Source organism: Vigna unguiculata, chromosome 3, assembly GCF_037176805.1.
Source record: "Vigna unguiculata cultivar grain cowpea cultivar isolate G323 ecotype 2 chromosome 3, ASM3717680v1, whole genome shotgun sequence".
Lineage (NCBI taxonomy): Eukaryota > Viridiplantae > Streptophyta > Magnoliopsida > Fabales > Fabaceae > Vigna > Vigna unguiculata.
In genome coordinates, this window is record NC_140794.1 from 60,713,576 (window position 1) to 60,725,738 (window position 12,163).

At 34.6% G+C, this 12,163-nt stretch overlaps 1 protein-coding gene across 1 annotated transcript; it reads left to right on the forward strand.

Moving 5' to 3' along the window:
* Window positions 1–7,571: 7,571 nt before the first annotated feature.
* Window positions 7,572–9,734, forward strand: LOC114176503 (protein kinase PINOID 2-like). Its single transcript, XM_028061565.2, has 2 exons — window positions 7,572–8,237; window positions 8,630–9,734. Exons 1-2 carry the CDS (start codon window positions 7,636–7,638, stop codon window positions 9,483–9,485), a joined length of 1,458 nt encoding a protein of 485 aa, XP_027917366.1. The 5' UTR covers window positions 7,572–7,635; the 3' UTR covers window positions 9,486–9,734.
* Window positions 9,735–12,163: the final 2,429 nt, after the last annotated feature.

Genomic DNA, 12,163 nt, shown 5'->3' on the forward strand with positions numbered 1-12,163 from the left:
CTGTTTCAAACTTAGGCACTAGTCAACCTGTCTAGACCTTTGTTTCGAGTCGGATAGTCTCGATCTTTGGTACATATTAGTCTGGGCTAGCTCATCTTGACTAGGAGGCAAAATGGGTTGGGATTGACCGATCGACCCCTCAGTATGTCCAAAATGGGATGTGCCTGTTTGAAAATTTCAACTCATCAACTCGTTTTACCTTAACTTGTGTATCTTATCAATTCGATGAGCCAAAATGCAAGCTAGCTCGTTAACGATATTATATTTTTTAAAGGTGTTAATATATACAATATTATAATTTAAATTACTAACACTTACAAATTAAGTTCCACTTATTTGTTATAATAGAGTAATTTAATATGTAAATGTAAGAATTATTTTAATTTTTCTAATTAAAAACATTAATTAATCAATTAAAAGTTTAGAAAATATTTTATATGATCAAATATGCTTTTAATATTCATTTGTATGTATATTCAAACAAAATTAAAAATAAAAAGTTTCAAAATTTTCAAAACAAATTGAACAAGTTAAAAGAATTTTTTTTTTTGAGAAAGTGACAGGCCAACCTGGCCCGACCTGTCAGCCTGTCATGTGTGGGGGCACGTTATCACTAGTGATCAATTTTTTTATCGATTATCTCGACCTAACATTTTTTTGACAAGTCGAATTGACCTGTTTTGCCACTCCTAGTCTTAATCGTTTGTCTTGACATTTTGCTCGAGTTGGCCTATGTCGACATTCAACCTGGGTGATCGCTCTTGATCTTCAGCCTTGGTCGACTGTTATATATCTTTGGCCTAGGTCAGTCCATCTTAACCTTTGGTCTATGTCAATCTTCTAAACCTTTGATTCTAGTTAACCCGTTTTAACCTTCGACCTAAGTCGACTTGTCTCGACCCTCTGTTTGGGTCAGTCTGTGACGACAGATAAGTGAATAGTTTACTTAAAATCACATATCATTTAGACATTTATCTTACATAATTTTAATATAAAAAGTAGTAAAAAAACCCTTTTACCCTTGACTATAGAATGAGGAGTAGAAAAATTATGAAAAGTGGCATTTTGATATATTTGTGCCGTTTTTGCAAGTAAAATGAAGGAAAATGAGAAGTTGGCGTTGAGCCCCAAAGATGACATTGAGCACCGTAGGATGGTTTGTTAAAGATTTAAATATGAGTTCTGCGGCTAAGCAGCAATATTGGCCTTTAGCCACACATGAAGAAACCTTCACTGCAAGGAAACCTCAAGCCTTGAATTGACATGTGGGCTTCAAGAGAAACCCACCTGGAAAGGAAAACTCCATTGATCACCAAGTTTGAAGATCAAGCATGGAAAAAAACTCATTTAAGAAGGAAACCTCATGGTTGACCAACACTTTCGGAGCTGAAATAATACACTATTTTTCTTATAAAAATAGAGCATGCAAACTGATTTATTTGTTCAATTTTAGATTCTTAGACATCTACTATAATATCTTTAAAGAGAATGGAAGGAAAGAAGTGACTCCTTATGCCTATTGTAAAGATCATCATGAGTAATACCTTCTTTCTATTTTCATTCCTACTTTAATCCAAACAAAAATAAAATATGTATAAATTAATTTGTAAAACTTTTTAAAATAAATTTTTTAATTTGTGGGCAAATAGTAATTTGAAGAAACACATTTAAACCCAAACTATATAGTTTATTGTATCATCCATAACCCCTTTTTATTGCTTTAAACTCAAACTCACATGAGGAAATAAAAATAGATATAGTATTAGTTTGGTTTGGAACCCATGAGCAGAAGCTGGCGTGCCCATTATGACATGTCCCAGACAACAACAAATGAAGATCGCATAAGATTGCCACTGCTGTTTTCCCGCTATATGCATCCGTACGTGTCCTTCTACCGTTCCTCCACTTTTCACTGAAATTCATGCTTCCCAATATTTTATACGCTTGCACAATTTTTTAATGCTATTAATTTTAGGTCCTGATTCTGAATTTCACTTCTGCTATTCTTCTTCTTCTTCTTTATATTCATTCTGGTATATGATTCATCACTTTGCACGGTTGCCAGATTGGCCACGCTTTGTTCAGTGTATGCACCAAATTATTAAAGGAATGGAACTCTGACTACTCTGCTGCCTCTCAGAGATGTTAAAGTTGGTTGTTTCTGCGTCCTCTTCCGTTGCAGTTATCCTCTCACCATTTCATGTCGTTAAATCTACCACAATCTGTCAATTCATTATCAATATTGCCGAGACTCATAGTGCCAGTGGCAGGTTTCTATGTAGAACTCAACAACAACCCCACTTCAGATCTTACACCATTAAATAAATCGACTCTCATTTGGACTTTTCTGCTCCTTTCCTTTTATGGCATCCTAATAAATGGGCTCCATACATAATCCACTTCAATATCCTGCTACAACAACGTTTATCACCATTAACCATAGTCAAATAACAAGACTTTTCTTTAAGTACTAACATAATCGTGAGTCTGAGTGTTAATTAGTTACTACACATTCTCCTTAATAAAAATTTGAAATTTATGCATTGTGAATAAAATAACATGATTAGAAGAAAAAACTCCCAGTGAGTTTAAACCCGGACGCTAATCGCTAATTAAACTGGTATAGTAACCAGTAATTTTATCTGTTTAGCTTTTCTTTTCTTTTCCTATTTCAAAGTTTTTGCCTTTTTTTTTCTCATCAAACTCTTTGTGGGTTGTTTTGCTTCATGCAAACAAGTAGACATCATAAAGGTGGGTCGTTGGAGGATAGCTGATGGCACTTTTTGAAGGTCCGGGGAGAAGAATGTTATGGAGCAAGTGATGGAGCTTCGAGTCTTCCTATATGTTTGCCTCTCTGCATCACTGCAATTTATGCTGGGTTGCTACCAGAATTGTGACCAAAAGTGTACGCGACAAGATCTTGCAGATAAAAAGGAGAGAAATGGAAAACAAAAAAAAACAAAAATTTATTAATGTACTTGCCGAGACACAGTTACACACACTAGAATGATTAGAATTATTGCCTCCATAAGCAACAATTCAAAGGGAATTCTGTAGAATCACAAGTGACACAATGCCATCAAACGAGAAACAAGATCTGGTTTGACATACATCCAATTCGGTTCCAATCAACCCATATCACGGTTGAATTTGTTTTGTTGTTCTTGTGATCCATGCATAATTATTAACCTAATAGGAAAAAGGAAAAATGACCGTTTGAGGGTCCACGGGATGAAGATAATGAAATGGATACGTGAGAACTAGTCAGACTACTTTGAGAAAGAAAGATGGGGGGATAAGCCTTTATTGACTGATGTATAAAGTTTGAAAAGTGAGGTACATGATGGTGCATTCGCAAAAATGCAATGAAGTGGGATTTACGAAGAGATAATAATGCAATGCAAACACGAGCGTTTAAGATGGACCATATATCATAGTTTTCACTTGAAGTGATTAACTTGTTACATTATGAAACAATATCAGATTGTGATGCACGAATGTTTCATCAAAACAGGTTCGATTCAAAATCAAATCCTTGAGCTAGAGCATTTCTAAGAATCATGATTAAGATGACATCATTGATCAGTCGTAGCAATGGTTGTAGTGCACCACTTTTTCCAAAGTATATATACGATATTTCGTATCTGTGAGGTGGGCGCGGGTGTGGACCAAAGTGAGTGGCCACCCCACACACCTGCAAAGGTAATATTGCTTCACATGCATCCCAAGGATACCATAAATTAAGATCAGTATGTTATACTATACTATACACTGTACCGTATGACTAATAATTACATACATTAATATACGGGCACACCTAAGCCAAAAATATTAATGTTACTTGTTCCCTTCCCATCCAATTTCAAAATGGGGTGGTGAATTCAATTCGCAGCACGGGTTCTTCGTGCATTCTCATTCCTCTGCAGTGATTTCGTTGCAGGGAGTAATAGGTGACAATTTATTGCTCTGTTTTGTTCAGTGAATTTTGTTTTATTTTCTGTGTTTCTTTTTCTTTAATATCACATGACATAACATTGGTTAGTTAATGCGAAGGAATACACATTTATATGATATATCCTTAAACAAGAGTTCGAGTCATCGGTTGATCAGACAAAAAGAAGCATCCATGGCAGAGTTTACGATGTCGTCTGCATGCTGCTTCAACTTTCTGCTTTGTTAGCAGAAAAGAAAACTAAAAGAAATAAAATGTTCTTGATTTGCGGTTGCACAAGCTTTAACACAAAGAGAGGGTGCTTTTGACCATCTACCTTTAAGATGTTTTTTCTATTATCGTTATTATTGAACGGTGATAAAAGAAAAAAAAAAAAGAAATTTTTGTCTTGGATTCAACTTATAATCTATTTGCAATCATCAATGCATCACAAACTTTCCTTTAATTCTATTTTTGGCCTCCGAAAAGGCACAGCATTTAAGATTGAGTTTGCTTATAAATTGACAAGTTTTTTATATACAAATTTTATATATTGAATTTTTTAAATTTTCAAAATAATAATTCCATTTTTATACACAGCTTTGTCATTTTGTCCAATAAGCGGATATGAAAGGAAACAATAATTGTTTCAACAAAACCAAAAGATACATTACCATGCATGGTTGGGTCACGAGTAAAATTTTCATTACCTACGATATAACTTTTCAACTGTGATTCGTGCAATTCGTAACTTAATATTTAAGTTACCTGTTAATTTCTAAATGTTTTCTAATTGATAGTTTTATATTCTTAATTTATTGTAAAAAAATAATTACTGGACGCTTATAGATGCAATTTGATTTATATATAGCAATTTTAGCATTCCAAAATGTGTGTATCCAATGTCCCAAACATTCATATGTGGAGACGTGGAAGTTAAACCAGGTTGCTGTTTCCAATTAATCACTTAGACATTTAAATTTAGTGGCATTCTATCTATTAAACTAACGTTTTTTTTTTACCAATATTAAACTAATGTTTGAGTTAGCCTTTTAAACTTTTTTCTTCGCTTTGAAAATACTCATATCGAACATAATAAAAATAAGAGTATTTCTTTTTTCTGATCAACAAAAGTCTTAAAACCATGATTTTTTTATGAGACCTAATTATTAAAGCAACTTCCAATTTTTCAAAACAAAAAGGGAAATTAAAATAAAACTTAACACACGTTACCTACAATGATATTGTCAATGATTTAATCATATACTTAACTCATTAATAAATACTCATTTAACGCCGTGCTTCATGCTGTCTTCTTGTGCATTATTGCTTCCACTTTCATAAATCTAAAACTTGGTTTCCAACAACATGAAAACTGTTTCAATACATAACATGTTTGTCACTATTGACTATAAATTTCAAAAACATTATTTGTTCTTATTTTCTCACCTTTTATCTAATCAAAGCATATTATTCATCAAAGTGTAGCATTTGTTTGTCCATTTTCACTCGTTAAATCAAACTATTACATTTCCAAGTAAATTAAATTATACTATTAGTTAACCCATCCAACCCACAAATTTCATATATTTTACATGAAATGATAATCATAAATACATTCGTTCAATTCATTTTTAGAATATCCAAAAAGACAACATTCACACTCATATTACTTATCCATTGTCTAATCTAAGGACGAAAAACCTACGCTGCCTTTTATAGTGAACAAGTCTTATCATATGTTAACATCTAATTCATATCAAATTTTATTATCACACTTTCATGGCTAATGCAGATAGGACATACAATTACATTTTATCATCAAAGTTCATTGCAAAAACATTTTTCAAAATTTCAACACATAATAATGTTATAATTTATATAATTTATACTATTTGTCAAGTAAATATATCTCATTTTGTTAATGTGTTCCAATACAAAATATATTCAAGTAAGAATATCATTTCATGTATTTGTTATTTCTTATCAAAATAAACACACATGTTGAGAATATTGAACATGAGAATAGATAAATTAATAGTGGATGATAGGACATGCATTTGATAAACTTTGATATCATCTAATAAAAGTGGACCTAAAGTCTAATTTAATATTATAAAATAATCCACTTAAATATATATATATATATATATATATAATAATAATTTGATCATATATTTAACGATGTATGATTTTTAACCTATCCTCTCATATTGAGGACATTGAGAGTGAGAATAGGACAAACTTATCCTACAAATTCAGGTACACAAAATCATTAACTTTAATATGAGATTTTCACTCATATTTAACAATATTTCTACGTGAAATATTCAACATTAAAAATGTTAAAATGAATTAACTTAAAGATTGGTAAACTCAAACAAACCATCTCTCACTTTATGACGAGTATAAATTTCTCAACAAAATTGATCTATTACAGGTTAGTTAATTGATTTCCTTAAACATGTTTTATTCTCAAATCATGGAAGAATTCAAAATTCATATATAAAAATTACTTATAGGTTAATCCACCTCTAAATCGACTCGAACTTATTTAAGTTTATTTTTATCCATATTAAGAAAGTGTAATTTTTTAACTAAGCTGTCAAAACAAGTTAGGTTGGTCCATAAATTTATTTGGACACTTTTAACTTGAGCGATCTTTGTCCATTATAAAGAAAACACTTAACAGATACAAAACCATATATAAAAAATATAAGTATCTAAGTCACAATAAATTAAATTTAAACAGATAGTTTTTTATATAAATAAAAAATGAATTAATTTCATAAAATTTTTATTCATAGAATATAATTGAGCTTGGAATGAGTTATTATGAGGAGAAGTCTTAGAAGGAAAATTATGCGGACATAATCTTAATATATACTGAAACAAATAACATGATGCATAGAGCGACAGTAGATAATATAGTTTTTTAATACAAAAAAGAAAAGTGAGATTTTATTAAAGTTTAAGGTAACAGAACAGAATAATCGGTTTTGGAAATAAGTTTCGAGGGTGAACAAAAGGTAGTGGGTTCGTCAGCAGAAGGCCTGGTGCGTGAGCTAACATGCCTCAAACATAAACAACTTCTTCAAAAGCTTTAGTTGCTACACCTTTTGCTCCTCACATTTCATACAATTGATACCCTCTTCCCACCACTCCTTCACAACACAATATCTCATATCTCAACCATCAAATATTAATCCAATGCTTCCTCGCATCAAATCTAAGGATTCATTCACTCCCAAACATAGCCTATCACACAGAATATTAATATTTCAGGAATCTTCACTGTTCTTCTTTTGACATATTTTCTTCCTAGGATCAACATCTTCCGTCCTCTACCCTCTCATTCAGTAAAAAAGATTCCATTTCTATTTCCATACACATTCTCTCAATTTATAAACCCAAAAAATAACACATAAAATCGACAACTAAGATACTGTAACTTTCGTCGCTCAAATATTGGCTTTAATGGTTTCAGTGTAGGTTTTACTTAACATGCCATTCAATTAATTTAGTAAAAGCGACCTTTGTAAAATTCCTAATTGGTCGTTGTTCCACGTCACTATTTTCTGGTCTCGCATGTGCAAGGTACCACACCAAAGCCAACTTAAGCAATATAAAAACCCCACTTCATCACAAACCCACACACTTTCAAAAACTCTCACACGTACATGTTATGATACCCTGCACCCACCATGAATGCTCCTACCACCGTAACCGCCATCAACACCACACCGCCGAGTAGGGATGAACCCGACTACGACAGCAGCTCCTCCTCCATCACCGTGCCGGAATCCAGCCGGAGCTGGATGACCAACCTCAGCTTCGGCAGCCGGCGCCGCCGGAGCTCGGTCTCCGTGTGCTCCTCCACCCTGGAGAGTCCGCACGCGAGGCCCCACAAGGCGAACCAGGCTGCATGGGAGGTCATGCGGCGGCTCCGGCGGGACAAGGGGCAGGTGGGTCTGGAGCACTTCCGCCTGATGCGGCGGCTGGGGAGCGGCGACATCGGGAACGTGTACCTTTGCCAGATAAGGAACCCCGTGGTGGGGTTGCCGCAGTGCTTTTATGCGATGAAGGTGGTGGACAGAGAGGCACTTGCCATAAGGAAGAAGCTGCAGAGGGCGGAGATGGAGAAGGAGATTCTCGCCATGCTTGATCACCCCTTCTTGCCTACTTTGTACACTGAGTTTGACGCTTCTCATTACTCTTGCTTGGTCATGGAGTTCTGCCCCGGTGGCGACTTGTACGCTGCACGCCAACGCCAGCCCGGGAAGCGCTTTTCCATAACATCCACTAAGTAAGCACTTTTCCCATCTCCTTTCTTACCCTCTTTTTTAATCATGTTTCTCATACAAACTTTTTATTACTTCACTCATCACTAATCCAACTCTCTCTTCTCAATCATGCTTTTTAATTCCCGTGTAGAGAATCCGAAGCCTTATTATACCTTCTCTCCTTTACGAACGTTTCAACTTATTTTTAGAGAACCGGTGTTTATTCTTCTATCAACTTTTTAATATTGCATTTGAAAAATAAGTAATTATATCTGAGTACTCAACCACTAACAACTTTATATAGTAATATTTTAAGAGTTAATAAAACTTAAGAAGTGATTTATGGTTGAATGATGAATTATGATGAGGTGAGGTGTTAGTATGATGGTAATATTATATGGAAAACGCTACACAGGTTTTATGCGGCTGAGACGCTATTGGCATTAGAGTATCTTCACATGATGGGCATAGTGTACAGAGATTTGAAGCCAGAGAACGTGCTTGTGAGAGAGGATGGACACATTATGCTTTCAGATTTTGATCTTTCACTGAAATGTGACGTTGTTCCGAAGCTGTTAAGGAGTAAGACGAGAGTGGAACGCAGTATCAAGAGTACAAAGAGATCTGTGCCAGCCTGCACTGCCCCCATGCAGCCTGTGCTGTCATGTTTGTTGGCATCAAGCAAGAAAAAGAAAGCGACAGTGACAACAGTTATAAGAGAAAATGTTGAGGTGGAAGAGCTTGATCCGGAGCTGGTGGCTGAGCCTATTGATGCCAAGTCGAAGTCATTTGTGGGGACACACGAGTACTTGGCACCAGAAGTGATCTTGGGGCAAGGACATGGGAGTGCCGTGGACTGGTGGACGTTTGGGGTGTTCTTGTACGAGATGTTATACGGGAGAACACCCTTCAAAGGTGAAAATAATGAGAAAACCCTCGTCAACATTTTGAAGCAACCATTGGCTTTTCCCAGAATCGCTGTTAGCAGCAGCAAGGATTATGAAGAGATGGTGAAAGTTCAAGACCTTATAAGCAAGCTCTTGGTGAAGAATCCAAATAAGAGAATTGGAAGCTGTACGGGTTCTGTTGAGATCAAAAGGCATGAGTTCTTCAAGGGTGTAAATTGGGCCTTAATTAGATCCGTTAGGCCACCTGAAGTCCCCAGTGATATGAACAAAATTAGGAGTAGTAGGGTTTTGCTACCAAAACTAAGCAAAACAGAAAGGGATCAACCATATCAGCTTAGAACTCATCATTTTGAATACTTCTAACGCCAAAATATGTAAATATCTTAGCAAAAATAGGATTTCCCGCAAATATGTGTTTGCCATTAAAGAAATTAAGGGCTCTTTTCCCCTTGTTTTCTGTTTTTTTTTTCTTTTTTCTATGTACCGATGAGAGAAAGAATTAGAAAAAGTAGTATATGTATGACCAAGGCACTATGCATTGAACTCGCAGTTTATTTCTCATTATAATAATATTGATATGTCTCTACCAATAAAATTATCAGTAGTTGAGGATTTGTAGGTGTAAAAAAAGTGGGATCCCATAATTGTCCTAATGTGATTCTCATGAAAGCTTAAGAAGTCATGTGATGACAATAATTACACTTCTCATTGATGAGAAAATTGCAGGGAAGAAAAGATGAAAATCGCTTTATTCTAACAATACTTTATAACATTGTATACCTTTTTCTCGTATGGCTATTTTCACATCTGCGCATTCACATGTCCTTTTCACCGAACGAACAAAAGAAACAAAAAAGAAAACGTATTTTGGGGCTCTTTCTTTGTCATTGTTTTTTGCTAAAATATTGTAAAATTTAAATTGTGGTGATTATCTACTACCCTTTATAATAAACTAAGCCTCTTAATGCTTACTCGAGTTTTTATGATCATTGTTTTGGAGAGAGAGATGCAAATTTCTGAAATCAGGGGTAATGAATGTCTGAAATTAGTTAATAATATAAATAGAGGCGATTTGGGAATGTGTTGCTAACAGTAATGATGAGGTGAGAGGGGAATAAAAGGATTGTAGGCAGTGTGGACCATTTTGAATGCAGTGAAAAAATGACAGCAATAATTTGATCTTAACATTTAAACCAAAGAAAACCAATCAAAATTCAACAGGAATCCTTTTACCTAAAGTATCAATAAATCAAATACCTACTATGAGTCAGTGCATTATGGATGACAACCCAAACTTTGGTGCTCTCTTCCATGGCAGCTCGAATTACAATAAACCTTCATTGCGTACTTCGAATCCCTTATTTTTCTCTGCCTCCGTAATCAAAAGAAAGGAACTCTTTTCCTCCCTGGAGTAAAAGTTGTTCATTTTCTATTGGTTTTGAAAACACACACTGCTATCTTTTATCTGTATATGTATAGAGAGAGAGAGAGAGAACAACTTACTGCAACTTTAAACATAACTTCCTAAGATTAATTTCACATCTCAAGCAAAGAATATAATGAGAAAAACTTGTGAAAGAATTAAAAAAAGCATATTCATACATACTACTAGTAAAGTGGGAACAAAAACATGATGAAAAATGGAAGCACACCCCTTTAACTAAAAAACTATATGGGGGTGAGGTGACTTTCTCCTCCACAGAGAAGAGTTTCCTAAATTTGACACATCTTCTGTCATTTAGGTGGTAAATTTTGCCATATATCACTAAAAGGAAGACAGCATAAGTCACCGTTTAGATTTGCATTCTAATGGAGTACAGCATTATATGGGCAAGCATCAGCTTTTATCATGTCATTGATTCAGTTCTTTAAGCATGAATGAGCTGTAAGATTATGTGTGTCCAAATAGTCAAGTACTTACATCACTTTTTCTCATTTCTTTCAGGCCTTTTGTTTTCTTTTGGAGGTTAGATCTTGGGGTGAAGTGACTCAGGACTGAGGAGTTTATGTCAGTGCTTCAGTTTTTTCCTTCTTTTTTTTTCTTGTGACAGCGCATGGTAGGTTCAATCTCGGGGCTCTGAAGCTTCTTCATCAACAACTTCATTTTTTCCTTATGATGAGACTTTCCATAATCTCTTCAAAATAAATTTATCATCATCTTCGTGAAAATTTTTGTTAGATATATTAATTTTATCGAAGAATATTTGAAAATGAGTTTGATTGATAAACTCTCAGAGGTGACATGTCTATTATCAGAAACAGACCCCCCAGGTTACAGACAATGTCGTCCAATTGCAGACATACATACATACATAGTTATCCCTCTCCTCTCCTTCAGCACAGAACAGAAAATCACAACTTTCACCAAATAATTAGAGGCAACAAAAGTAATCATGCTTTTAATGTCCATCAGATGTGTAATGTGAAAAAGCTTAATTATGTTGGAGCCATTATAGCATTCCAACCCAACTAATACGATTTGATAGTTCTTTTTCTTTCTTCGATCTCCCTCGTTACTCGTGATCTCTCTCCCATCCCAGCCTAGTTTCACCTTCACTTTTTTAGCATGTATATCCACGCACTTCAAAATTTCCTTGTTTCCCCCCCTGCAAAATTAAAGCATAAACAGGTCACAACTCAGAACAATTTGGTCACGTAAGCATTGTAGATTAAGATTAAAAATCAGATTTTTCAGCTTTTCTGTATGGTCATTATCTAATGTTTTCTGAGGGGGTGTTGCTTTACTTACTCGAGTTAAAATGAAATGCGTAATCAGTTGTTAAGTTTGGTAATAAAGGTAACACGCTTTTAAGAACATATCAGAGTTAATTTAAACTCTATAATAAAGGTAATTATTACAGTAGTCTCCTAATCGAAACAGAATTTGAAACACTGATTTCACAACTTGAATAGATGATTGATGAGAAAGAGGCTAAAGTATACGCGCAAAAGAAAAGGGTTTTAAGTCACATTTTCTAATACTAATCTTGCTTAAGCATACTTAGGGGCAAATTTTATGTGGAGATCTAATATGATAAAGT

What these genes read in the sequence shown, in the direction of transcription:
- LOC114176503 (XM_028061565.2), top strand. Translation starts at nt 7,636, where the DNA reads ATGAATGCTCCTACCACCGTAACCGCCATCAACACCACACCGCCGAGT. An exon ending in TTTTCCATAACATCCACTAA is followed by an intron (nt 8,238 to 8,629) that starts GTAAGCACTTTT and finishes AACGCTACACAG; the next exon opens with GTTTTATGCGGCTGAGACGC.